The 26,789-nt window shown below is 47.9% G+C and overlaps 11 protein-coding genes across 11 annotated transcripts; 4 read left to right on the plus strand and 7 right to left on the minus strand.

Annotated features, from left to right (window-relative positions):
• Nucleotides 1-704: 704 nt before the first annotated feature.
• N7529_006680 (SDR family NAD(P)-dependent oxidoreductase) lies at nucleotides 705-1,520 on the plus strand (the record flags this gene model as incomplete). Its single annotated transcript, XM_057242207.1, has 2 exons — nucleotides 705-1,276; nucleotides 1,331-1,520. 2 exons carry the CDS (start codon nucleotides 705-707, stop codon nucleotides 1,518-1,520), a joined length of 762 nt encoding a protein of 253 aa, XP_057097566.1.
• Nucleotides 1,521-2,625: 1,105 nt separating this feature from the next.
• N7529_006681 (uncharacterized protein) lies at nucleotides 2,626-5,183 on the minus strand (the record flags this gene model as incomplete). Its single annotated transcript, XM_057242208.1, has 3 exons — nucleotides 2,626-3,444; nucleotides 3,503-5,073; nucleotides 5,165-5,183. The coding sequence occupies 3 exons, from the start codon at nucleotides 5,181-5,183 to the stop codon at nucleotides 2,626-2,628; spliced, it is 2,409 nt and encodes an 802-aa protein (XP_057097567.1).
• A 1,197-nt stretch (nucleotides 5,184-6,380) lies between these two features.
• On the minus strand, nucleotides 6,381-7,613 carry trm10 (tRNA (guanine(9)-N(1))-methyltransferase; the record flags this gene model as incomplete). Its single annotated transcript, XM_057242209.1, has 1 exon — nucleotides 6,381-7,613. One exon carries the CDS (start codon nucleotides 7,611-7,613, stop codon nucleotides 6,381-6,383), a length of 1,233 nt encoding a protein of 410 aa, XP_057097568.1.
• Nucleotides 7,614-7,825: 212 nt separating this feature from the next.
• Nucleotides 7,826-8,488, plus strand: N7529_006683 (putative NADH-ubiquinone oxidoreductase subunit GRIM-19; the record flags this gene model as incomplete). The annotated part of the gene is made up of 4 exons (XM_057242210.1): nucleotides 7,826-7,876; nucleotides 7,972-8,078; nucleotides 8,215-8,367; nucleotides 8,440-8,488. The coding sequence occupies 4 exons, from the start codon at nucleotides 7,826-7,828 to the stop codon at nucleotides 8,486-8,488; spliced, it is 360 nt and encodes a 119-aa protein (XP_057097569.1).
• An 848-nt stretch (nucleotides 8,489-9,336) lies between these two features.
• N7529_006684 (karyopherin MSN5) lies at nucleotides 9,337-13,500 on the minus strand (the record flags this gene model as incomplete). Its single annotated transcript, XM_057242211.1, has 8 exons — nucleotides 9,337-10,690; nucleotides 10,746-10,888; nucleotides 10,945-11,203; nucleotides 11,263-11,366; nucleotides 11,422-11,646; nucleotides 11,702-11,773; nucleotides 11,826-11,950; nucleotides 12,009-13,500. The coding sequence occupies 8 exons, from the start codon at nucleotides 13,498-13,500 to the stop codon at nucleotides 9,337-9,339; spliced, it is 3,774 nt and encodes a 1,257-aa protein (XP_057097570.1).
• Nucleotides 13,501-14,261: 761 nt separating this feature from the next.
• N7529_006685 (sterylglucosidase 1) lies at nucleotides 14,262-16,541 on the minus strand (the record flags this gene model as incomplete). Its single annotated transcript, XM_057242212.1, has 1 exon — nucleotides 14,262-16,541. The coding sequence occupies one exon, from the start codon at nucleotides 16,539-16,541 to the stop codon at nucleotides 14,262-14,264; it is 2,280 nt and encodes a 759-aa protein (XP_057097571.1).
• Nucleotides 16,542-16,973: 432 nt separating this feature from the next.
• On the plus strand, nucleotides 16,974-21,360 carry N7529_006686 (SKI complex subunit tetratricopeptide repeat protein SKI3; the record flags this gene model as incomplete). The annotated part of the gene is made up of 3 exons (XM_057242213.1): nucleotides 16,974-17,089; nucleotides 17,143-17,343; nucleotides 17,400-21,360. 3 exons carry the CDS (start codon nucleotides 16,974-16,976, stop codon nucleotides 21,358-21,360), a joined length of 4,278 nt encoding a protein of 1,425 aa, XP_057097572.1.
• A 202-nt stretch (nucleotides 21,361-21,562) lies between these two features.
• Nucleotides 21,563-22,288, minus strand: N7529_006687 (OB fold domain-containing protein; the record flags this gene model as incomplete). Its single annotated transcript, XM_057242214.1, has 1 exon — nucleotides 21,563-22,288. One exon carries the CDS (start codon nucleotides 22,286-22,288, stop codon nucleotides 21,563-21,565), a length of 726 nt encoding a protein of 241 aa, XP_057097573.1.
• Nucleotides 22,289-22,340: 52 nt separating this feature from the next.
• N7529_006688 (COG1/VPS51 family protein) lies at nucleotides 22,341-23,338 on the plus strand (the record flags this gene model as incomplete). Its single annotated transcript, XM_057242215.1, has 2 exons — nucleotides 22,341-22,590; nucleotides 22,653-23,338. The coding sequence occupies 2 exons, from the start codon at nucleotides 22,341-22,343 to the stop codon at nucleotides 23,336-23,338; spliced, it is 936 nt and encodes a 311-aa protein (XP_057097574.1).
• Nucleotides 23,339-23,728: 390 nt separating this feature from the next.
• Nucleotides 23,729-24,687, minus strand: N7529_006689 (DUF1917 domain-containing protein; the record flags this gene model as incomplete). Its single annotated transcript, XM_057242216.1, has 2 exons — nucleotides 23,729-24,579; nucleotides 24,633-24,687. 2 exons carry the CDS (start codon nucleotides 24,685-24,687, stop codon nucleotides 23,729-23,731), a joined length of 906 nt encoding a protein of 301 aa, XP_057097575.1.
• A 525-nt stretch (nucleotides 24,688-25,212) lies between these two features.
• On the minus strand, nucleotides 25,213-26,704 carry N7529_006690 (isopenicillin N synthase family dioxygenase; the record flags this gene model as incomplete). Its single annotated transcript, XM_057242217.1, has 7 exons — nucleotides 25,213-25,260; nucleotides 25,330-25,501; nucleotides 25,552-25,688; nucleotides 25,748-26,167; nucleotides 26,228-26,335; nucleotides 26,393-26,553; nucleotides 26,701-26,704. The coding sequence occupies 7 exons, from the start codon at nucleotides 26,702-26,704 to the stop codon at nucleotides 25,213-25,215; spliced, it is 1,050 nt and encodes a 349-aa protein (XP_057097576.1).
• Nucleotides 26,705-26,789: the final 85 nt, after the last annotated feature.

Here is a 26,789-nt window from a genome sequence, read left to right on the forward strand (position 1 = left end):
GAAAGAGGTGTCGGTTTCTCTGTGTATCCACAAGACATAAGCCGGTTGCATTAGCCCCACAGACAGGCAGTGTCCCCTACCAATAGATACCTAGTACATCTTGTTCAAGTGTTCTGAGACCATACGAAGTAGAAAGGGAGTGGGTTCAATAAGCAAAAAAGAGAGATGGAACTATGATTGGTTCTCTACTCTGTAGATCTGTGACTATAAAGAGTATATGAGTTCGGTCTAAAGAATCTTAATAGAAATAGGTGGATTTCGGCCAGTAGAGTCGGGCACTAATACGATACAGGCCAGCGACGGTCAGCAACTGGCATTAGTGTCAACCAAACTGGGTTCTTCGGCCAATAGATAGCGGGAGGTCTGGACTTAAGGCTAAACCTAGCCAACTGGGTGCTCGGTTGGCATAGCTTGGGAGACCCACTGTCATCGTACGTATCAGCGGTCTTTGACAGAAACACAAATAGAGGCGATGACGCATGATAAGCAGGTTGCACGATTACACACTTTCTCCACTTGATGAACATTTCATTTGAAATCAGTGATAATGTGCTAATTTGGCAGCACTGAGGAAAGCTAATTATAAAAGCTCCTTTAAGGAGGACGGTACGAATATGTCAGTTGGCAGCTCCGAATACGTAGCGGCCAAAAAGGAAGGATTTTTCTACCGATCGAGTGATTTACATTGACTCTGTAATGCAAACATGGCTTTGTCCCTTGCTGGCAAAGTTTTCGTTATCACTGGGAGTGCTTCCGGAATGGGCTTGGCCACAGCAACTACATTGCTATCCCATGGCGCATTCTTGGGACTGTGTGATATGAACCAGGATGGTCTGTCGAAGCTCGTCCATGAGCTTGATGAGGAACAACAGGGCAGGGTGATTCCGCATGTAGTCGATATCACGAATCGTTCAGCTGTTGCATCATTTCTGCAGTTAACGAAAGGGAAATTTGGCAAGGTTGATGGACTTGCGAATTTTGCTGGGACCGCCGGTCACAAACTGGGACATCAAGAGATTTGGGAGATTGATGAGAAGGAGTACGACTTCATCATGGACGTTAATGTGAAAGGTGTTTTCAACCTCCTCAGCGAGGCACTCAAACCAGGGTTTTTGCAAGAGCCAGGAAGCATCGTCCACGCAGCCAGCATGTTCTCCGAGAGGGGTTTCCCAAAGGGCTCGGTTTATAGTACCAGCAAACATGCGGGGGTTGGCATGGTCAAGAGTGCTGCGATCGAAGCTGGAAAACGGGGGATCCGAGTCAATATTGTGATGCCGTAAGTTCTAAATGATGTGAATCTGCACAAGTGAAACTGATTTGGTTTGACTAGTGGCCCCATTGATACTCCCATGCTTCGCGCAAATGAGGAAAGTGGTGCCGAAGGCACAGCTCCAGCGGTGCCGCTAGAGCGACTGGGCGAGCCATGCGAGGTTGCAAATGTCGTCGCGTTTCTTTTGAGCAACGAGGCTGGATTTGTCACGGGGGCGACTTGGTCCGTCGATGGAGGAGCGAATGCTTGAAAGTCGTTGTGTGTTTACGATGGGTACTTCTCCAGACTTATTTACTGTCGATCGAACTGAGTCAAGAAGTTTTACTCTGGACCAGTGAGTTTCGCTTTACTCGATAAAATACATTATACAACACATTGTTGAGTCCATTTCCTATCAACACAAAACTCCCTCCACACTCGGCTGCATCGTCATTTATCCCTAGTCGACATTGGCATTGGCAGTAGAAGAGACATATAAAACTGTCAAGTAATTCATTAATGCCGATCGATAGACGAATTATTTTATGGGTTTATCACGCCGGATGACGATGGGAATTATATTTGGTCCATTTTTCGCCAATCAAGTTATGACCCGGATACTCGGGAAGAATTCTGTTGTCTACATACTAAAAATCGTTACACTATAGCAGCACGGCTTCAAAACGCTGATAGAAGGCCAAGATGTCTGCTATCACCGTGAGAATGGTCCCAAGGGGCCATATGCTGCGGACGTTCACACTGCACCTAAGGAGGAATGGGGAACTGGCAGCGATGAGCTAGTCAATACTTTCCTTTTTGCTTCATGTGACAGAAGTGCACCGAACCTTTTTGGTGTCATTGACAACAAGCTCTTTGATTCATGTGCATATCTCCCAAATACTTCAAGAATGACACCGAGATATCCATCGGATATGCTCTTCAGGTCTAACTCCACTCATTGCGCTGAACATAGACGCTATCAAGGGGGGTGGTCATATCAGCCTTCTATAAGAAACTGGAATTTGGTTTTGGAATATTCATTTGTGATTTATCTAAACTACCTGGCTAGCTTAGCGAAACGAAATCTCAAGGTTCAATCAAATTGCCAATCTTCAGTAAGACATTGACACCAAAGAAAGGCAGACTTGAATAGACTGAAGAACACATTCGTGAGTTTGGGGGGAAACGAAGCTTCTATCACCCCAAAATATCACCAAGTTCCAGCGGCATCAGAAGAGCAAGCCCCGAAAATATCACAACGAATTATTGGAAAAGCACAAAACATCAGGGGGTATGGGTAATGGTACAAAAAAAGTATAGGGATCATGGGGTCGGTGAGGGAAGTACGTAACAGTAAGGAGACCAAAGCCAGAAGACTAGTAAGGCGAGTTGACAACATCATCCCTGGCAAGACGGCTGCTCCATCCGCTTCTAGCACGGTTTGGCGTAGCGGGGCCCGCGATGCTTTCACGGGTGGGCTTCTGGAAGGTACGCTTGGCAACCATGTTGACCTCGTTGGGCAAGGCAACAATGACATTCTTATCGGACCCAAAGCGGAAGTTGTCAGCCATGACGTTCTCACCATAACGCTTGATGGTGTAAGGATCTCTGCGGTTCGCGATAACCTTCTTCATGCTCCAGGTGATGATGAAGGGCCCGGTGGCGGTGACGATGCTAGTCTCGGTTGAGTCAACACCGGTGTTGAATCGAGCTTGGGTGAATGAGATAGGCTGCTTGGTCTCGTGCTGGAACTGTGCGACGTGGGCGGGCTGGAGACCAAGGCGGCGAGGTTGAGGCTTCGAATCCTTCGCGAAAGCACGCTCGAACCCAAGCTTTCCTTCATTCTTGCCCTCCTTCTGCAGGGAGTCGATAAGCAGCAAATAGGTACGGCAGGTTGCCAATACCCAGCGTCCATCAGCAGACACATCAAGACCGATGATCTGTTCACCTAGGGCAGGAATATGGGTCTTGGCATTGATGCCCAGACGGTCGAACATGCGGATGTCACCCTTGTTTGAGGCGACAGCGATATAACCCTTCTCAGTGGTGGCCACAGCGGAAAAGTCATTTTTGCTGGCATACTGCTTCAGATCGGAATCGACGAGCTTGTTACCCGAAAGACGAGGATCGATGCGGTAGAGGGCATTCTTGGATACACCCACGAACGGCTGTGCAGAGGTCATTTGGGCGAATTTCTAAGAGATCGGTTAGTTTACTATGATAGAAAGAAACAAGAACTGCTGGACAACTCACGTTTTCAGGAGCAAATGTCTCCACGCCAATATCGTCATGAACCTTCCACTCATCGACAATCTTGCCGTACTCCAGATCCATCTTGAACAAAGAGTTGGGATCATCGCCATTTTGAAGAATCATGTTCTGGTCCTCCGCATGGAGCATAACCTTCTTGGGACTAAAGAGGGTGCCCTTGGGAGTCTGAACCTTTGAAATAGTTGTGGAGAACTCCAGATTGTTGTTAGCAGTATGCTTGAAAACACCAATCTTGGAGCCGCGAACAACGAAGGATCGATCGTGCTTATAGCCAACTGCGAGTTGGGAGTTGACGTTTCCATCAGCATCACGAGTCACGACATCTTCCTCCTCTTCGTCGCTATCATAGTGTTCACTCCGCTGTGCGTCATCCTGGTCGCCGTCGTATTCCTCTTCGACATCTTCCTCTTCAGCTTCTTCCTCTGGCTGATCATCGGCATCTTCCATTGTGAGATCCTGGAAGGCATCGAGCACGTAGTCTCGCTCATTCTCTTTGACCTTGGTCCACTTCATTTCATTCAGTTGTTCCCAAAGCGCCTGCATCAGACCCTCCTGGAATCGTTCTTCCGTGGGTTGATCCCTGAAGCGCAGAAGCCATGAGTAGGCCGTCCCATCTTCTCCATAAGCGTTAAAGATGAAGGACAGGTATTCAAAATTGAAAACTGGGTTGATATCAGCCACCACAGCCTGTCCTAACCACTCCTTATCCTCCCCAGAAATCTGGAGCCAATACTGCCAAGTGCCAACTTCTGACACAGTTGCAATGACATCAGAATCCTGCTGCACAAAGGTTCCAGTAGTGAAGTCAAAGAGGTGCAACTCTGCACGCTCCTTCGCGAGGACCTCCTTGGCCTCGGGGTGGGCTGCAGATGGGGGGGCCTGGGTTGGTGCATCCTCAGCGGTCCCAGTCCGGATTTGCCCTTTGTGTTGGGCATATTCCACGTCTCGTGCCATGGCAGCGGCGGATTCTTCTGCAGACACGGAATTCCCACGTGGTTTGGTAGTTGGGGATGAGAGTGGGCTTGCAGATGGGATGGGCTTTTCTTGGTTGTAGGAGAATTCTTCCAATTCTGCCTCGGTAGCTTTCTGGGCACTCCGGCGGTGCTTGCGTTCGTACTGACACTGGAGGGCGGCAAGTTCGAAAGTGGCGACTTTGTCTGAAGGGACCGAAGGGTCGCAAATGAATTCATATAAGTCACCAGGGTCACCGCTCAAATCATCCCAAGCTAAGATCTTGGCTCCTCCGTCGCGAAGCTCAGAACGGAAGTGAAGGGTTTGATCTAGGAGGAAGACCTTTTCGTCTTTGTCTAGGCTATCACCATTGCCTTGTTCACCGTCGTCGTCTCCAAGTTCTTCCTCGCCTTCTTCGTAAGCTCTTTGGATCACAAGCTGGTACTGAAAGTCCTGGCCGGTGCGTCGAATAGTCGCAGCAGCGTCCTTGAAAATAAGCTCTGAGTAACCCTTGGGCGACTGCGGTCTGACCAGATACAGCTCGCCTTGGGGGATTTCGATGATGGATTCTTTCGAAGCGTCACCGAACAAGAATTTGCTCACTGTAAAAATGATGATAAGTCAGTTGACTGCCTTCAAAATTATCCCAAAATTATGGAGGGGTTTGGCGGGGCATGAAAGCGCGTTACTTACCGTTGCGGAGCATAAACATGGTTGCGAGGGGCAGCTGCCAAAACAAAAAAATGTGAAAGGAGAGGAAAGCAATAGGGAGAATTAGGAAGTTACTCTAAAGAAGAGCAAAAGACTGTAAGACCACGTAAGACGTAGGCAATATCTTCTGCCTACGTTGTATGAGAGAAGAAAAGCCAGATACCAAACACAAGATTGCAATTACCGTGAAATTCGCCTCCGTCATAGATTGTGGCTGCAGCTTGTGGCGGAATTGTTATGTAAGCTTTATCTCTGCTGACGCTTGCCCTAAATAGGCAATATGGTTCTATACCAACTCCACAGAAGAAAAAAACCTTCACTATCCACCCACTAAGCCTTTAAAAGGCAAAAAATTAGTTTCGCTGGGAATCGAACCCAGAACCTTTCCGGAACACTCGCTTTTGAAGCAATTGTTAACGGAAAATCATAACCGCTAGACCACGAAACTATTTGATGGAAAATCAGGTGATTTGTGGCATCTTGAACGGCTAGCAGTACTAGACTCGAAGACCCGAGGGGCAATTAGTTATAGATGTGGACTCGGTTAATTGAGCTACCTTGGATTTCATAATTGTTCTTGTCTCTGACATAGTGAATTGCCTCATTGTGAAAGAATGTGGATTTAAACAAACAGATCAATATCTAAGGAAGGTCTGATGTTATGAAGTATGAGATACGCTGGTCAGACGCCTAAATATACAGTTATATGTGGGTATAACCTCATTCAATTGGGATGTGACTTTATTTAATCAATCGCCAATATGACATATGGGAACGTTAGGGCTGTTCTATATGTTTTGGACAATACACGTATATAGGTACCATTTTTCGGGTATCTTGACTCGAATTGGATATATATTTACAGGACATGGATAGGAACATCAAACATGAACGCTATGGTACTTCAGTAAAGCCTTAAAACCACATTCCAATAAATTTAGAGGGGATTGATTACGCTCAATTGCTGTTTCCGCAATTGAATTACAGTCCATCAAATCGTTTTCGTTTGGGAAGGCAAGTAAGTGACTTCACATCTATAACCCCCCCCTCGCCTTTCCAAGATCATCTTTCCAATATTTTTCCTTCACCCCTGCTTTTAGGTTGAACGATGTGAGCGATTCACTTGGTATCGATAAGACATAAATTATGTATGAATATATGTACAATTATCTCGGTAGCTTTGGATAGCCCTGGAGACTTAATCCCTTCCTTCCTCTTCTTCCTCTGCGGCGTTGATCTCTTCGAGTTGTTTCAACTGTTCTGCTTCAATCTGCTCATCATTGGCATCTTCATCTTCATCTTGAGCAACCTCCTCAATGCTCTCCCCGCCTTCAGACTTCTTCCCTTTTAATGCACCGCCCTTCCGGGGTGGGATAACCTGCATGAAAGCCTTACCCCAGTCCCGAACCTCCAACCATCGAAGCATAATTTCAACAACATGATTGGTGGCCAGTACCGGTCGATGTGCCATTTCAATGTACTGACCGATGGGAAGTTTCGCAGTTTTGATGCCCTTTGAAACCGCATTCTTGTAGCAAACTGCTTTGTGTCGGTTCTTATCCACCAGAGCTCCAACAATATACGTGCTGTAGGGCTTCAACTCGGTCAAAGTATTCTCACTATCACTGCTGAGATATACAATTTCGCCATCCTCGGGCTTCGCATCGGGTTGATCAGCGAACGGCCCGACTAGCTTGCCGCCCTTCGGACCTGACATGTCTTCCTTGGCCACGCCAGAGGCATGCACGAAGTCTTCTTGCATAATGCGAATATGTTTCCAGTTCTTGTGGTGCCATAGAACATTGTCAAATCGCTCTTTCAACTTCTTGTCGAATGACGAGAACGTGATGTGTCCGTGGTAGGGTGAACGGCTGTTGTCCGAGTATGCTCGAGTAAGTTGACCGGCCAAAGAGATCCGCTCTCTTTCTTCCATCAATTCATCGTAGCTGCAGTCCATCACAAGTGTCAAGGGTATAAGTGTGGTTCGGCGGTGCTTGACTTTTGTTGATCGCATTGTCTCCCGTAGCTTGTCGACAGCCTCCTTGCCACCAGTTTCTCTTGCTTCCTCGAACATTTTCCTGCGACGCTCTTTCTTCTCAGCGAGCTTCTCCTTCTTCTGGGATTTCATGAACGCGCGTTTTTCCTGAAACCGTTCTGCCTTGCGGATTTTCTTCAATTGGTTTTTGGACATCACTGGCGGAGCTTCCTCTCCATCGACAGGAGGTATAGATTCATTATTGGTTATTTTTTCTTCATGAACCGTGAATTCCGAGAGATCTTGAGGTTCGTTCGCAAACTGAGCGCTCGTAGACTCCGTTTCGTTGCCGGCTACATCACCAGCTCCTGTCATGGCGGGACCGAGGGTTTCATGGAGGTTCTGGTCGTCGTGGCCCAGTTTAGGTAATTTCCGAGGCCTTTCTTGCTCATCCATGGCGTTATAGTAGAATTGGCCAAAAAAAGGAAGGTGGGCTGTCAATTAACTGTAGATCGGAGATTGAAAAAGCGGAAACCCACCAACCAATCATATCTGCCTCAGCCCTCATTACTGTGCGATTTCACGTGACCCGTCCATATCCAACTTCTCCAATCGTCACAGCGACTCCTCGCTATCCCTCCAAGCCCTCACCCGCTCAACCCGCCACAATGCCTCAGGATATGCCCCCAACGGGGGGCTACGCTCAAGTCCAGTACAAGGTATGTGGTCCATCTCTCATCCTGGGATCTCAATGGTCCAGCGCGCCCAGCACACAAGTACCTAGGCTAATGGATTCGCTTCTCACTCGTTATAGCGGAACCTCCCTGCCCGTGGCTTCAAGCCCGCCTACTACATGATTGGCATGCACGTCATCATGGCATACGGTTTCTACAAGTACTTCCACGGTGCCCGTGAGCAGCGGTACGTCTCGCCCAGCCGGCTCCTTTCTTCGCTCCGAGTATCCCGAGAGGACTGCAATTGGAACGTGGACGAATGCAAAGTCGAACACGAATAGAAAGGAACTGAACGAACATCAGTGACTAATTTGGTTCAATAGTGAGCTCGCCCGTGAGAAGATGTGGTCCCGTCACCACCTCACTCCTCTCCTACAGGCTGAGGAGGACCGTGATCAGGTCCGTCGGCATTATGCCGACAAGGCGCGCGAGAAGGAGCTTCTCGGCACCGATATCAAGGTCTACAATTCCGACCGGTATGTCTGGCTCATCGCTGCTGGTGGATGTTATATCCTTTGCAGTATTTATACTTATTGTTCCAATCTCAGCTTCGTCCGCCCTACTTTCGCCTATACCCCCTCCAACGCCACTCAATAAACATCTTGACAATGTCACTATGATATCGAGCAATCTTGTGCCTCTCTTCCCGCTTTCTCTTTTGAATTTTGTATGATGCTGGTGTTTTGGGATGCCTGATTGTGACCCCTTGCCTCAATGGTAGATGGACTGAACTGGGCCTTTCTGATCGTTATGAGGAGAGCTGGAAGCATTGTGGTGGCTGTTGAGGGCGAACCGTCTCGAAGACAATTCGAGTAAAACTAACTGTAGATATTACTTGCCCAGTGAAAGGTTTAGTTCAGTCTTTTACAACATGTCTGTTTCTTTATTCATCAGAATTTACAATTTTCCAGTAAACTAGACTATTTTGTGTACAAAATTCTGGAAAAAAAAGTTATATTCTAGGTACTCATCTATTAAAATGTTAGGGCAAGGTTAGCCGTCTTGTATCCACGATCAAAAAGTGACCAGGAAGAGATTCTAAGAATGAAGTTTTGAGAAAAAAAAGATTTATAATAAATGCCAGTAACAACAAAATATACCAAATGATAAAGTGTTACTGAAGTATGTCGCCAGACTTTCTGGATGGAAGGTAGAACCAGTACGGATCGATGAAGATGTGAAGAAGGATATATTTCTTTTTTTCTATAACATTATCTCACAAAGCGCCACCGCTCGCTAACGATGGGGTAGTTGTTAATCTGCAATGAAGGTACAAACGGCAAAAAAAAAAAGGGAGAAAAGATGCAATGGACCAGTGGACTGACTGCCATTGGCGATGAAGCCCAATGGTATAAAGGAATTGAGATTTCGGCATGTGGTGAAGGAAACCCAACAGTGACATGAGTGAGTTCCCAACCAATCTAAAGATAAGAAAGCTTTCCAGCTTAACCGAATAAATCAGCAACTCCGCCAAGATCGGGACCATCGTTGATGTCAACGCCGCGGCTTTGCTGTTGAGAGTCCATCTCATTGGTCATATACCTCTCCTGCAATGCCGAGCGCGCTTTGCGGCGGTCCTCTCGAGATCCCAGAATTTTTCCTTGTTCAGCAATGCTGATGCCCCGTAATGATTCCAGAAGCTCAAGAACCAATGCCCGGTGCTGTCGTGGGGAAGTCGATCGATGGAGAGAGTTTTCTGTTTGAGCGACTTTCTCTTCAGTGATTCCTGGCAAACTCAAGAAGATACTGCGGGGCGTATGGCTACAGGTGCCGTAGAGAATCCATATTGATGCAATTAGCTGAGCGAAGTCTTTTTGCATATCGACAAAGTATGATTCATGCACAGATGTAATGCATGCTTTGAGGACATCGGAGCAGATGAATTCGCGGATAGTGCTAATGGTGGGGGTGTCTTCAACGGTAGAACTAGGTGCGAAGTCCTGCAGGATTGACCGGATGACTCGTGTAATAATGCTGCAACAACGCGTATCACGCATGCGAAGAGCATGCGTACAGAAGAGCATGACGGGTTCAAAGATCGCCGGGGAAGATAAGACGAAATGGCGGATAGAGTCGGAGAGCTCCGGGACCGGTTGGGCTGCACTGGGGTCTGATTCGTTTCCATCTGGGTCTTCCAATTGGGTCTTCGTTAGTGTCGGGTGTCTCCAAGGCTGGGGTGGTTGATGAATTCGGGAATCTTTACCGCCTCTCTGCGGATCGAATAGACTGGCTACCATGATCACAGCAGTATAAGTCAACTGCCGAAGGACACTTTCAGACTTCATCTCAGTAGTGAGATCTCCGTCCGAACTTCCATCCCTACGTTGTTCAATGAATTCCCATTCCGTGGTGATCTTGCGGTCAATGTTGGTGAACAGAGTGGAAAGCATAGGTGGCAAAAATTGAGCGCGGAATTGTACGGGGCAGTCGTCGATCAAACAGCGGGAGATGTTGAGGAGAACTGAAAACTGATGAGATGAGAGATGGGCTGAGTCAACGAACAATGCTTCGGACAGGGGCCCCGGAAGTTCCGCAAACCCATAGAAGTGCTCTCGCATCCGGCTCATGCTAAATAACATTGAATAGCATGCTTCGCGGACAGCCCTGACTTTTCCTCGAACAGATGATGCAAACCCTTCGAGTGTGGACTTTGAAGATGTGATTCTGGCATAGAACTCGTCACGGCTGCCGGTTGAGATACCGGCCTGCCAAAACCGATCTGTCAAAATTCGTTCGACCACTGGTTGCATGCCGTCAACCATATTCCAATTGACGGGGTTATGGAAGGCATGGGCGTGGCTAAAAGTGGACCATTAGCTTAATTGTGTGAATCCATATTAGTATCGACAATTACCTGACAAGCTGGAGCAAAGTTGGAAGAATCAAAGGGATAAGCTCATGCCACATCTCACAAGAAATTAAATAGGCCGGGGAGTTCTTTTTGAGTCGATCAGTGGAAACAGCCAACATGGTCTTGGTGCCACGCAAAGGCAACAGCTACATTACTACGTGTTAGACTAGTACCAGCAAGGTCTCAAAATAAAATTTCGTACCTGGAATTTTCTGGTCATCTCTTCTTGGACAAGCTTTCCTTCGTTATCCAACTCGATGACCGACCAGTCTGGTAACTTCTGTGCTTGTTTGGCCTGCATGTACGGGCCGACGTTTTCCAAACCAAGCATGTTACAGAATCCCGCGAAAGAAGAGCTGGTATGACGGAATTGTTCATCATTCCACGCAGCTCTAATAGGTTCAAGGAACGATGCGAGTCGGTTTTGTCGTAAATATGGATCGACCTTGTTTGCGCGTTGCCTATATTAAGTCAGTATAGAGAATCGATTTTCGAACAACAGGAAGCGAAGGCAGTTTACATGATGATGAGCAATATGGAAGTCAACTCCATCTGCAGCTTGTCATCCACGCGGTTCGCCATGGTAATTTCTTTGATTTTCGGCTCAAGGAGGTCATAGAAAGTCTGTCAAAAATTGGTTGTTAGAATTTATCAGACGATATAGACAGTGCAGACATACAAAGAAATAGTCTGCATAACGCATAGCCAAGCGACGAAGCTCATGGCTTGCGAGACCATGAAGTTCTTTAACTGCCTCAGAGTACATTGGATATTCGGGATGATCTGGCAGTCGCGTCATAAGAATGTGCTCCAGGACTTTGAGTGCGAATCCAGGGTGGTTGTCCAAAGCCTTTGAGGAAATGTCGACGGCCAATTTGATGATTCTCTGCTTCAGAACCGGGTCCTATTACGAAGAAGTGAGTGATGAGACTTTGCAGATATGTGGCATCATGTCATACCTCATAAGTTCTTGTCATTAACTTTGAGCCCCAGTTCTCAATGGCTTCCTCTAATTCAATTCGATTCGACTCCTGCGTCATAAGTTAGTGACTGCGTCACTAGGTGGCAGGTGCATGTTCTTACATCATGCTGAGGTGCTTTTCCATGTGCGGACACCCATTTATTGTAGCCCTTGATGACGGCTTCTACAACTGCAAATTGAGAATCTGCTCGCATGAGAGGAATGGAGGATTTGTTGAACGTTGCCACTGCAAGGAGAAGCTTTAGTTTGTGTACAAATTATTGAAAGAACGATATAATACTCACTGCTGAATCGTGGACCGCCGCTATACAAATTATCAAGATTGCTGTCCACCCGGGCAAGAATCTCGCGGACTGCCTCCTGAGGTCGCTTCAATGTAATGGTTTCAATAATTGAAGAGCAATATCTGCGGTAATTACCGACAAAGGCGTGTCGTTCAGGGGCTGTATCGATATCCTCGATCAAGAACTGCACCGTGGGATCATCGGAATTGGTTGGGAGAGATTCCCAGCGCAGAAGTCGCTCGATGCAAATATTAAGGAACTGTGGCGTTTGCTCGATCACAAAGTCCATCCTGTTGATTCTCGAGATTTGTAGCAACTTGGACCATAAATGCAGGCAGGGTATGGAGACAGTCAGACTTCGGTGCTGCATGATATTGACCATGAACTGGAAAAATGGGGGCAGGTTCAGACGATTCATAGTATCACGCAAGAACCTCTCATCGTCCAGGCATCCAGCAATATATGATACCATTTCGGAAACCTTTCTAGAGACCAAATATCTGGGATCATCAATGTCGTCTGGGCCCACGATTGACCACTCGTAAAGCCTCTGTAAGACGAGGAGAAATTCGGGATCGAAGATCAGACAAACGAGACCGTGGGATTCTTCGCAGCCGATAGTGTTTCTGCCATAGAGCGCATGAAGCGCTTCAATTGCAGCAAGAAGAACCTGGTCATCTTGACAAGGCAGAGCTCTGAAAATACTGGAAACAACCTGGGAAGCAATGACTGCCGGGTAGACAGACCAAGACAGGGCGGATCTTAATGTTGCCAGGGCTTTTACGGCTGCATCTCGAGCCTGCTCAGAGCTAGAGACGTTCTGAACGCAGTCTTCGAGAAACGCGCAGATTCGAACCAGCCAGCCCTCCTGCCCGCAGCGCAAAGCGGCAGTTGTATTTTTCTCCGAAGAGGTGATTTGTTCAAGGATGGTCGCAGGAGTAAAGATCTCAATGAGCGACCGATTGAGCTCGCCTCCCCGCAAAGACGAGATAACATCTTCGCGGAAGAAAATATCTTCGGAGAGGGTCTCAAGAACAGCAAGTACCAGTTCTTTGTGCACAAGGGATGCACCCCAGAATCGAACTAGTGTAGCGTCCATGTCCATCCAATCTAATCCCCAGCTCTTTTTCGCGGCCTCGGCCCACAGTTGAGGGATTTTGTTGCGGTAATATGACGGATCTTCGGGTCGAACATTTTCGGCGAGTTGTAAAACCATCGATCGAATGTTTGTGGCGTCTTCGGGGGTAGAGAATGTCAATTTTCGTAGGACGTGATCCAGTAGAGTCAGGCCGAAGTATCGCACCACAGGCTCATGCTCTGTACGAGAAGCGAGTAGAAAGCCATTTCGTGCAGCGCCTTCGGTTTCCTTCAGCTCTTCGACAAACCGAGAGGCATTTTGTCGAATCTCGTTTGATGATGCAGGGTTATGAATGACCTGCAGGGCGTGGATGATATCGGCCATTCCGCCTTCCGACAAATCCTCCGCGGCCATTTTGGTAATGTACTTGCTGTAGGAATATGTAAGCGATAGGTGTGTCCACGGGGTTGCGTTCGAATGAGTGTCAGAGTACGAGATCGTTACTCATAATCAGGTAATGATCGATGGCCGTTGGACCTGTTCCGTTTCTTGGCTTAGCAGTCGGACACCGCAACGGCCATCTGCACGCGCCAGTCGCTCTTTCCGGGAGAAGGGACAGGAGGCCCGAGATTCCGATTCGGAACTGAAGCTGTGACTTAGTACTTGTGATATGGCAGTGAGGTTGAGGTGAAGCGGAAAAGAAGGTCTGCAGAAACAATTGGAGACTTGTCGGGCTGAGATTTTTCCCCGGAGAGAGAGAGAGAGAGATCAACAAGGGCACACACACCGCTCAACTTGATGCTTGATGCTCCACGCGATTTTTATTCTTCGGACCTTTGGAAGAATTCACAATGAAGCTCTTAGTATACTGACTTAAAGAGAATTACAATCGCAATATTATTATCATTTTCTTTTGTTCTTTGTTTCGTTATATGTCTTGGTGTCATCATAGCTGCCTATAATATGCCCCTCACCATTGTTTATCTTATCTCGCAGCTTAGCCCTGGCCCCGGGGAAGGATCTGGGTATAGTTACGATAGTCAACTACTTGGGATTGACCTGTCACAAGTACATAGCAATTTGACTTCCAAGTGATTATTAAGAAAATATGGAAATATGGAAAAGACGAAAAACGATGAGAAAGATAAAAAAATAGGTCAAATCTTGTCAAAACATCACATCATGAGACATTGACCTTTTTGGCATTGTTCCAAATAAGACACATCTTCACCAGCTGGATTAGCAATCTCCCCGGGTTTGCGCTTCAGTCCCTCAATCTTGATATCCTGTTCTCCTTCTCCATGCCACCATCGTAGATGTTGCAATTTCACCCCTTGAATGTCTTGGTTATCAATGTCCCATTTGCCGCCACTGACTGTGACAACAAGGTTGGACTCGGGGAAATGGAAGTCTGGGAGGTATATCTCGGTGGGGGCAGTCGCCATAGTAGGTCCTTTAGACGTCAACGAGAGTGTGAACGTGCAATTTTTGAGATCAAAAAGATGACTATCCAATTTGCCGCTCACGTAAGTTGGGCTAGGACGAAGATATGCTTCTGCGGCGCGATAACCCTGCTTTTGTCGCACAGATGAAGATAGATGAGAACGGTCACTGGAGATAGATGGAGTTGTTAAAGCACCCTTGAGATTGCAAGGCCCAATATCTGGCTCTTCTCCGCTACTTTGACTTTCAGAGTAGGCCGGAGAATGGGGATTGGCGGACCGAGACCGAGCAGTATTTCCAGCAGGCAATTCCAGATCGTCGCGGGAGTATATAGACAAATCCTCTCCATTCCACTGGTCGCCCCATTCGTGGTCATTCTGAGTGACGTATACCCAGAGAGTATAGCCATTAGACGTGCTGCCTTCTAGCGCGAAATGATTTGCGTCCATAGCACTAGTTTGGCTAGTATAGTCACCGGTCTTGTATGCGTACTTGTCATCCATGTCATAGGGAATTCCAATCTCCGTGAAAACCACAGGATGAGAGCCCATATAACTCCGGCTTTCTTCGCGGAGGAATTTAAGCTGGTCACGCAGACAGTTTCGAATGGCCGACTCGCCAATTTTTAGAGCAAATGCTGGGGTGAGGTATTTGCCCCGGAGCACACCGATGACATCTACATTGTAGAGTCTATTCCAATGCTTCGTGAGGAGGGTAAGTCCGTCATAGAAATGAACTGCGTGGACCATGTTTGGATCATCATCAGCAGTACCTTTGACGTCCGGTGGTATTTCCATAACAGGCGGCTGACAAAACATTATTGCATCTGGCCAAATGCCTCGAATGGCATTCTTATATGTCCGATAATGATCCAAGAAATAGGAATTGGTGAATTTTTCATAGTCCAATGGCTCGCCAGTCTGAGGATTCTTTGAGAAGTAGTCTTTTTGTAGGAGGGTGTCTGTAGAAGGGTCCCAGACCCCATGTTGGGCCCAAATGCATTCCCCGAGCTTCCAACCAGGGTCTCGTTGCCAGCCATACTTGCTGTCGTCATATCCAGCTGGCAGCCAAGCTATGTCACCTGCAGGGTCCACAAGATCGGTGCCGGTTTTGTAAGGTCCAAAGTTGCCAAATGCCCATGTTGTCTGTTCGCATGCCCTCCCTGAACCAGTGAGCATGGCCTGGAACGCTGTAGGAGAAGTTCCAAGTTGGAGCTGTTGCTCTGGCGGAACAACAGATATATCTTGCACACCAATAATTCCCCGATGAGGTTCATTCATGCTTTCCCACCCAATTATCACCTCACCCTCAAGATCACCTGCATCGTGGATTTTTTGCGCCAAATGGGCACATGCACCAATGAAGTGATTTTGCAGATAATTTTGAATGTTCACCCCATCGATCACAGCTTTGGGGGCAAAGTCTCGTCCAGCCCAGAACAGGGTGAACATAGTTTGGCAGACTAATCTAGTGTAATTCGTGCTCCAAATCATCTTGGGAAATTCTGCAGGGATATCATAGGTGTTTTGCACCAAGGCGCCCTCCGTAGCTTTGAACTTCTTAGGGTTGAGTCCCGCTGCATAGAGTGTCCACATAGGTGCTCCAGAGCCTCCCGAGAAACGTGACCACACATCTTGATGCGGATCCATGAAAATGTAGAAGTTATATTGTTTGGCAATTCGGAGGACTTCTATAGTGAATGCAATCCACTCCTCGTCGTAGATTCCAGGTCCGGCATGCTCGATGGCTTCCCAGGTAAATATGTACCTGATGGTATTGTAACCCCATTTCCGGAGTCGTCTGAAGTGAATGTGAGCATCTTCCAAGGGAAAAGGCCGCCCAACAAATGAGACATTATCCGCATCGAAGAACTTTTCGGCAATGTATGAGGGCGTGTCAGGTGTTTTTGGATATTTCGCATCAGCGGCAACATTGATCCCCCTTAGTGTAATCTCTCTGTTATTGGGGTCTCGGAAAGTCTGGCCCTCGACACGAAGGCGCAAAGGGGCCATCTTTGCCTGAGGGATAGCAGTATTCAAATGCAGCCGTGATATCAGCCAGTTCGGTCAGGCGTCGACACGGCTTCTCGAATACTGGACGTAATGAAATAGCTCCGGATGTCTTGAAGGTCACAACTGCGGAGAGAACGGCTGGGGGCTTAACTCCGTTCAGATGACCAATGCACGTGATTCCTTGGATAACAAGTATCACCTTGCCCTGCAGATTTATTCAAATGCCCTTTGATGTAGATACCGTCTGTTCCGAGGTTGTAATAGTTTGAGACAAGACAATCATGTAGCCACAGAGGAGCTTAGAACGTTGGAAGAAGGAACCTTCCAACCGGACTATCGATAGCAATAACGATAAGCTGTGACGTATCGGATAGCCGACCGCTCTGCTCCACAACCAACCAGTTTCTCCCCGCTACTTCTGCAATCACAGTCATGTCGAGCAAAGCGGCCTTGAAAGCTGTACGCGCAGCATTGGAATCGAAAGATTACCAAGATGTGACCGAAAAAGCCAAGGCGCTTATCAAACAAGACCCCCGGAACTACCACGCGTGAGTTTCGTGTTCATTCTCCCATGGACATGCTAACTGTTTTTTTCTTTTAGCCACGTCTTTTTAGGTCTTGCAAGCGATAAATTGAACAAAGATGATGACTCAGAGACTGCATATCTGGCCGCGACTCACATCAAGGCCGACGATAGAGCTGCTTGGCAGGGATTGATCTCATTATATGATAAACAAGGTGGCAGGAAACTTGATTCCTATCACAATGTGGTTATTCAGCTTGGAAAAATATTTGCCAAAAGGTAGGCCATTATCCAGAATGCCTGCGTGTTCGAGACATAGTGCTGACGGCTTCTAGTGACGAGAAAGAGCGCTGTCAGGATCTGGTCAACAAATATGCGAAACTGGCAAAGAGTCATGGATCCAAACTCCAACGCAAATCTTCGTTGATGCTGCAATTGCCGAGCTCACCGTTGTACGATTTCCTTGAAGGGCGACTGCCTCATCCGTCGCACACATACTTGCGGTTGATTGAATTGGCCGAGAGCGACGAAAAAGAGTTTATCAATCGTGAGATTGGGGAGCGGAGAACACGTCTCGGTGCGCGCATTGAGAATGTCACTCAGGAGGTCAAACGTGAAGCCTCTGAAAGGAGCGGGCTGGATCTGCTTTATCGAGGAATAATCGATTGGACCAACGACGATGCGGTACGACGTCAATACGAAGAGAAGCTTTTCCAACGCGCATATGAAGACCTGTGTGTTTCTCCAGCAGACCAAAAGGCAAAAAAGAAAGACGTCGTCTTCAAAGCAGCCCAGGATATGGTGATCATTAAACATCCGTTTGAGCCTGCATGGAAGGTCTTTTTGACGTGGCAAGATGTTCAAAATTTCGTTGAATATGACGTGGGACACCTGCGCGAATATATCGAGTTTTTCCCAGAGTCAGGAGTCTCAAAGGTTCTGAAAGGCTACCTATCTAGTGAATTGTCACCTTTCCCCAGTGAAGACGAAGACTCAGACGACCAAGAGGGCAAAGAAGGCGTGATCTCTCATTCTGAAAATGAGTCCGGAGATAACATCACGAAGCTTGACAAGCAAACAGCCGCTCAGGAACGTCTCATACTCATGGTTGAAGGACTGGAATCTGCCGGAAACTCAATAATTGCCCACCGTATCATGGCAGATCTTTACCTTCAGTTAGAAGAGTATGAGAGTGTGGTCAATGTTACACGCAAAGGACTATCGAATGTCAAGGATTTGGCTAAAATCTGTGGAGTCAGAATTCAAAACACGGCTGATGCTATGAATATTGCGCTTGCCAATGCCTTGATTCACCACCAATCACCCCGGCATCACCCAGAAGCAAAGGAGATTTTTGAAAACATCCTGGAAAGGCATCCAACGTCGTGCAGCTGCTTACTCGGCATCGGCCTGATTTTGAAAGAAGATCAGGACTATGCTCAAGCCGTTGACTTCCTGCGTCGTGCCCTCGAACGTGATACTTCCAATCTTGTCATTCGCGGTGAGCTTGCCTGGTGTGAGGCATTGAAGGGCGACCTCCAAATTGGATTGGACGGTCTTCAAGGCGTACTTAAAGACCTGAAAGAAGTTCAGCCAGACAACAGACAGTTTCAATCCGAGATTCTATATCGCATCGGTTACAGCCAATGGGAGCTTGATCCGTCCCCAGCTGCACGAAAAGACCGCACCCGTGCATATAGCAGCCTATTTGCGTCCATCCAGGCGAACATGAATTTCGCGCCTGCATACACTATCCTTGGTATCTACTTCGCTGATTATAAAAAGGACAAGACGCGAGCCCGCCGATGCTTCCACAAGGCATTCGAACTTTCTACTTCAGAGATTGAGGCCGCTGAGCGTCTCGCCAGGGGCTTTGCTGACTCCAAAGAGTGGGACCTCGTCGAAGCAGTTGCGCAGCGAGTCGTTGAATCCGGCAAAGCCAAACCTTCCCCTGGATCAAAGCGCCGAGGTTTTAGCTGGCCATTTGCTGCATTAGGAACTGTCCAAATCAACAAGCAACAATACAGCAAAAGTATTGTTTCATTCCAAGCAGCGCTCCGACTCTCACCAAATGACTACCATTCTTGGGTTGGCCTCGCTGAAAGCTATCATCACTCTGGTCGTTACATCGCTGCCACCAAGGCATTTGAGCATGCCAAAACACTAGAGTCTGGACTATCGGAGAGGGAGAAGGAAAATGTGTGGTTCTCACGATACATGCTGGCAAACGTCAGGCGAGAGCTTGGCGAATATGATGATGCAATCGCCAGCTACGACAATGTTTTGAGCTCCCGGCCCGACGACATAGGCGTGTCAATCGCGCTCCTTCAGACCTTGACCGAGAGCTCGGCGAAGAGTCTCGGCTTAGGTCTTTTCAATGATGCCGCCGAATTGGCATGCCGAGCTTTAGTGTTGGCGAAATCGTTGGCCCAGATCCAGAGTGACATTTTCAATCTGTGGAAGGCTGTGGGCGACGCCTGTTCTTACTTTTCACACATGAAAAGTAAACTAGTAAAACTATCTGCTTCCGACTGCAAGACTCTCTTGGCGGTTGATCTTGATCCTATGGCTTTTGATTTGATGACCGAGATCGATGGTGTTGGAAAGGAGTGGCTCGAGACCAGCAACGATGAACAGTCCGCCCCTTCTGAATTGCACATTTATACAGCCATTCTCGCATACAAACGTGCACTTCACGTCTCGGTCCAAGATTCCCACGCCCAGGCGGTTGCCTGGTACAACCTTGGTTGGGCTGAGTACCTCGCATATCGTGACTTGCACTCAGAGTCCACCAAGAAGGGCAAGAAGTCCCGCAAATTCCTGAAGGCAGCCATGCAGTGCTTCAAGCGAGCAATTGAACTGGAAGCCGGCAATGCTGATTTCTGGAACTCATTGGGTGTGGTCACTACTAGCATGAGTCCTAAGGTCGCGCAACATGCGTTCGTGAGAAGTTTACATTTGAATGATCGCAACGCGTCCGTCTGGACCAACCTTGGAGCGCTCTACCTCATTCACAACGATATTCAGCTCGCCAATGACTCCTTCACACGAGCACAGTCAATTGATCCAGACTTTGCACAGGCTTGGGTAGGCCAAGGTTTACTTGCACTTCTTGTTGGAGAAACAAAGGAGGCCAGAGGCATCTTTGAGCACGCTTTCGACATTTCAAACTCTTCTGAGATTATCCCTAAGCGCCAGTACGCACTCACCCTCTTTGATCATCTTCTCACCGAGCCTTTGGCGTCAAATGAAGTGTCCAAACTCATTCAACCGTTCTTTGCCCTCCACCAACTCTGCATCCAAGACCCATCAGACCTACCGTTTGTTCATATCTCCGCCCTATTGGCAGAAAGAATGGGCGAGAGCGCAGATGCTGAATTGAGCCTGCAGGCTGTCTGCGCAGGAATGGAAACCGAGTTCGAAGAAACGGAGTCACCTGCATCCCTTTCGAAATATGCACAGGCAAATGCCGATATGGCTCGAGTTTTGCTCGCTCGCCATGTATATGAAGAAGCTGCAGAGAAGGCTGAGCTTGCGCTCACACTCTCTGGAGAGGAAGATGCGGAGAAGTTCGATCCTGAGGCTTGTCGGAAGCTTCGTCTATCAGCACACCTGACCGCTGGTCTCGCATTCTATTATACAAAGTCATGGGACCAAGCTATTGATATGTTCCGCGATGCCCTAGAAGAAGCAAATCATGACCCAGATGTAGTCTGTCTCCTTGCCCAGGTCTTGTGGGCCAAGGGTGGCGAGGAAGACCGGTCAGTCGCTCGCGAGCAACTCTTCAGTTGTCTCGAGAAGGACCCATATCACGTTGGGGCTACTACCCTCCTGGGTGCCATCGCGATCTTGGATGGGGATCGGGGTGCAATTGAGGCCGTGGAGGCAGATCTCAACAGCATGATCATACGCGACGATATTGATAACAACGAGCGAGCCAAACTGATCAAACTTCAGACGACCATTTCAGCCTTGGGCTTCAACGCCCACGCGAATGTTCCCGAGGATACCAGACGGATTGGTGAAGCCTCTGCTGCGATTATGATCTCGCCTGGACTGCCCGCGGGGTGGATAGAGCTGTCCACGGCATCACAAAATTCCTCCGCAGCAGAAATGACCGTGAAGCGCGCGTGTGAGGGCGTGCCACCCCACGGTAACCTCGAGGCTGCAGGTCTCAGTCAGGCATATGCGCACAGCGGTAAGATCAGTGATTCTCTTCGGGCTATCATGATCGCGCCCGGGCAATGCTATGGCTGGGAGGAACTAGATCATCATTTGTCTACCCTGTCTGCATAAAAGCGTCATCGAAGCCCTCCGCCCATCAATGCTTGAATTCAGGTAATTTCTTTTAGGAACTTGGCTGCACAGTTAGTTCCAGCAAATGTTCATGAGACAAGACAATGTAGAGTAAAAAGCAACTTCCATACCTTCTTTTTAAAATTGCACATTAAGAAAGCCACGCTTTCCATCACGTTTGTTTGGCTTCACTCGTACCCTATTACTCCCCGTCCAGACTTGCGGTTTTCTCCAGCAAACGAGCCTTTCTACCTTGCCGCCATGGTGTATCCCAAGCTTCTATCTTTCCCCCAAGCACTGTAACACTACTAGGTGAAAGAAGCACCATACCCCTCGCAACAGTGGGATTGCAAAGCAAAAGCTTCGCGCCAATCGCAAGTTTTTCCAGATTGATTCCCTCAATACGTTGCAACTCAACGCCCACGGTAACAGTACCTGCTGCATCTTGAAGAATCAAACGATGTGGCCCATATCCACTGCTCCCAGAAGCATTCGCAGCAGGGCCGCTGTTCGCATGACCATTCTCTGTGGCTTCGGAATCCTCGCCAACAGCGATTGTGCGAACAATTTCACGTCCTCGAATAGCTTCGCCGCGCTCAACGCGTTCAATAGCTTCGATTTGGCTCCACAGACTTGTTCCGATATCTTCAATGTCTAGCACTTGGACTGGGATTGAGCCTTGTAATCGGCGTTCTTGGACGTTTGGGTCGTATGTATCGACCGGTAGAACGCATGATCTGTGTTTGGAAAGCGATTCTTTGATATCGGAGGCGAGGAGACGGAAAATTGCTGTCTTTGCAAGAGCGGAGGGAGGAATGTTGCGCTGTGCTGTGCCGGAGGATGATAGGAAATTGTTGAGCCAGGTTGGAGCTACCGAAAGAGATTTGGTGCTCAAGATTTGAGCTGCAATTTGATCAGGGCTAGTCATCTTGTTTGACTTGCTCGCAAGCTCACATTGTTGAAGATCAAAGCAAAGCAAAATGTCGGGGAAACCGTCAACGCGAAAGCAAGAGCACAGACCACCGCTTATAGCCGTTGATTTGGCCCCGAGTCTCTCACCTCCGACACCTCTGACACATCCCCTAGAGCACTCCGCAATGTCGACTTTATCTTCTCCACGCCCCTCCATTGCTTCATCTCGAGCTCACTCCCCGACTCCAGCTTCATCCCGCCCATCACTCGATGCTTTGAACACTAACGTCAGCGGGGGCTCAGCGCCGCATCTACCCCGTCCACCGCACGAGCGCTTTCCCCCTCATTACCACTACGACGAAATCGCAGCGCCCTTCGAGACTACTACAACCTTAAGCCCCCCGGGGCGGACCAGTCTTCCCCCAGAGATGCTTCGCGCTCCCGCAGCGTGCCACGGAACACAGATGCAGGAGAGATCTCCAATCCATCTGCTTTAGCATCAGGGACAGAGCTCGACAGTGCAGACTTCGACCCGCACCGCTATGTCGAGCATCTTCTTTCAACATCATCTTTATCTACTGTGCTCAAGGCGGAAAATACGTTGGTCGGAGATATTCGCACTCTTGACGGAGAAAGGAAAGCGCTTGTCTACGATAACTACTCTAAGCTGATCCGTGCCGTGGAAACAATTGGCAAAATGCGACGCAGCATGGATGAGCGTGGTGCTCCATTGACCATGACGAAAACACTGGGCCCGGCGATTGCTTTTGTTGCTGAGACCGCTGGTGGACTCATTAAAGAAGGCGAGGAGCAACGGCAGCGCATGAAAGAGGCAAAAAGGAATGCCGGGGCTTCGACCCAGAACAACGAGAAAGACACTGTTCGGTGGGTTCTTGCTGCGCCGCAGAGACTTGAGAAGCTTGTGGCGGATGGAAAAAGAGAGGATGCGGAGAAGGACTGGAGCGAAATCCAGAAGCTGCTTGACGCTTGGGTTGACGTCAAGGGAGTTACTGATATTCGTGATGCCTGCGGAAAAATCATGAATCGCGCGGGTCACAATGATTGAATAGCTCTGCATCTGCCCTCGGTCACAAAATATACGGCTACGGCTCCTCTACTTGGCCTCTTGACAGGACCAGCTACCAAGGTCATTGGATGAGCCAACTCATTCAAGAAACCTAAACGGTCCCTTGCCTTTCCAAGACATGGTCACCCCACGCTTGCCCCCAGCTGGCTTCATTGAAGCTGGCGCCCTCTCGGATCCCGGGAACGCACCAAGCCACCGGCCTGTTCTCGCATGTCAGAGCTCACTGCTACCGGTGGCTGCTGCTCAGAGCTCCAATGTTTATCAAATGCCATAGATAATCGCCCTGTTCAGAGATACCCATTCCAGCAAAAATACAAATCATGAAACTCGTGCTCGTAATTCACAAAACAGCCCAACTGATCATCTAATTCACTTCCCCTCAAGCACATCCCGACTCGAAAACATGCTCGCCTTCAAACCATAATCATTCTTCGAGGAAATTTCAAGATAAGTGTATGCATCGCACTTATAGTAAATAGGTCGAGTACCCTTCTCCACAAGCCCAATATCAACCAGTTTCTTCACCACACGCTTAACATCCTCAGTATCCTCAAAATCAGCCGTGTAAACGCAGATCAAACGCGCTTTTCCGGAGCCATCATCCGGGGCGACTTTGGCTACATCTCCAAGCTCACCCCTCTCCATCGCTTTGACGACCGCATCCCAGTACGCATCAACCTGGTCAGGTGTCGGGAACAACATCCACTTACCATGCGTGACACCCGTCTCGCGTGCCAAGGCAAGGATGTTCTTCTCGAGTTCTCGTCGAAGTGGATTGAGTTTGCGGGTTAGAGCAGATGTAGTCTTCGCGCCTGATTTATCGTGTGCCTCGCGCAGCACGGTACTTTCGTTCTCATATTCCTGAAGGAGCTCTCGGCCCTTTCTTAGTAAGGTGGGGATATCTCCATCTTCGGTAGACGGGACCTTGGGATTGTGCATCCATATCCAAGGCCTTGTAAACGTAAGTTGTGTAGTTGATGGTGGCAGACGAGAGAGAAATTGAGCCACAGGCTCTTTCTCACCGCGACGGTCGTGGGGCAGGGTTGTTGGTGAAGCGGATGCATCTCTCATGGACACATCAGACGATGATTTTCTAGCAGGCGGAGCCCGTAGATTGTGTTGTTTTGTTGATAGAAGATTGTGATGGCACTCTCCCCAGAATGGCTCCGGATCATATGCTGCCGCCTGTGCCTCCAGTCTGTGTGTTTCATCTTCATCGCCTAGGCGGATGTCAGCTGATGTTCATGCTCGCTGATTGATAGTGGAGGTTTACCGTAGAAACTTGATTCGTCAGAGAGAATTTCATCGGCCATTACAGTTGGTGCCATTGCTCTAGAATTGGGGAAATTTGGCGGGGTTTGAGTAACTGAGGATAGAAAGAAAGAAAGTCAGCGTGTTGCCTAATAAACAATCCGCGTTCTATTTTGGCCACCTCTAGTCTTCCTTTTCTTGATGTCTTTTTATTCTATAAAAAGAGTCTACAATATTGTACAAATGGGTCAATTAAAAAAATAACCTGTAGTATTTTTACTTCAATTTTGTTCATCAGTGCTAGCATTCAACTGCGAGAGTACCTCAAGACCGATAAAATAGCTACATATGTATGGATGCTGTCCCCCAGGCACCAGGTTTCCGGTTGTTTCAATCCAGGAGCACAACCGAGCAGGCTCCATGGAGAAAAAAAGATAAATGGCAAATGGCTTCTCGATATACCAGTGAAGATCGTTACAGGCCAGCAATGGCGGCGGAGCATCCTGGTTATATATGTGCTCTTTAGATCATCATCAAGAAAGCATCGTACCAGGTTGGTAGGGTCCAAAAAAGATATATGCAGGCATTGATGCTTACGACAACTAACCCTCAAATCCAACATACGCGTTTGATAGCTTCTGACGAACCCACTGCTTCTTTGTTAGCTGTCCAATAGGGCCTAGCTACTTAGGTAAAAAGGTTTGTATTCAGTTACTCACCTCACCTGCTTTGAAAGGCTGTTTACATGCTGGTTTGTCAACCGTAATGAAATTTGGCAGAACAGAAACCGTTGCATTGTAGTCAATCCCGAAGAAGAAGGGAATGGAGTAGCGCTCCTGGCCTGTCAAGTTTGTGACGCGATGAATGGTCGACTTGAATGTCTTATTCGTCCTAAAAAAGTTAATACATAGTATTTCTGCTAGCAAATGTATTGCTCTTACCATATTGATAGACAATCTGCGATATTGACAACTAAAGTCCCTGGCAATGGCGGCGCAAGTATCCACTCGCCGCTATGGTTTAAAACTTGCAAACCCGGCACGTTGCCTTGGGAGAGAATGGTAAAGCATTCAAAATCCTAGGTATTCATCCAGATGTCAGTATTGGAACTCTATTCTTGTTTCCCCGAGAGCCTACCGTATGGGCCCCGAGTCCCTCACGTATCTCCTCTTTAACCGGCTGTGGTGGATAATGCATCATTCTTGACGTGACTCCTGGATCACAAACCATAGAGTCAAAATGCTTCTCTGGCATATCCAAAGCTAGGGCAATAAGTCTCATCATTTTTCGACATAGCTCTAGTATCATTGTGCAATATCGAATATAGGTATCGACGAAATTTGGAAGTGTATCTTGATCAGGCCATTGATTACCTCCGTATAGTTCATATGGATCAAGGGGAAGTGGGTCATCCTTCGATTTCTGAAGATCCATTGCGGTCTCATATCCAATATCGAATGCCTCAGAGAGAGCACTGGCGGCATCTTCCTGCGATATAGGGTCATCGTCCGTCCCTGTGGATCTCTCCCCACCTAGAGGACTGTAGCCACGGAATTTCTAGTAATGTATTAGTCAATTACTTTGAAAATTCGGGAATGCCTTTTATTATATACTTACCGGTGAGTGACCAATATAGAGTCTCATCTTTTGCTCTTCGGGGAGGGCGAAAAACCGCTCTGCTGCGCTGTGGATGTCTTTAATCACATCCTCTGCAATCCCATGGTTCTAAATAATATATAAGTATTAACAGAAACACTCTGGAGTATGACAACGGCATTTTACTTTGATGTAGAAGAAACCAACATGGGTGCAGACGTCACGGATCGACTGAGCAAGTTTCTGTCGATCTTCAAAATGAGGACTGTTCAAATTGGAGAGGTCGATAATTGGGATATGGTCACACTCTGCGAGCTGTGAGCCCTCGGCCTGTTGAGTCATGATGGCTTCGATGATGTTCCAGGTAGAAGGTAGAAATAATTAAAAGGGATGTCTAGAAGCCGTTTCATACTTCGCGGGGTAAATCCGCCGTTATCATCCACCAACCATGACACGATGATTGCTGCAGGAACCACTCTGTGTTGCTACAATACACATATTGATACAATGCGCAAATCTCGAACATCTCTTGGAAAAGGCTCTTCATACATTCTATGTGCCGCTAAATTTAGGAATGCTCGTA

The sequence above is a fragment of the Penicillium soppii genome, assembly GCF_028829465.1.
Source record: "Penicillium soppii strain IBT 18220 chromosome Unknown utg000005l, whole genome shotgun sequence".
NCBI lineage: Eukaryota > Fungi > Ascomycota > Eurotiomycetes > Eurotiales > Aspergillaceae > Penicillium > Penicillium soppii.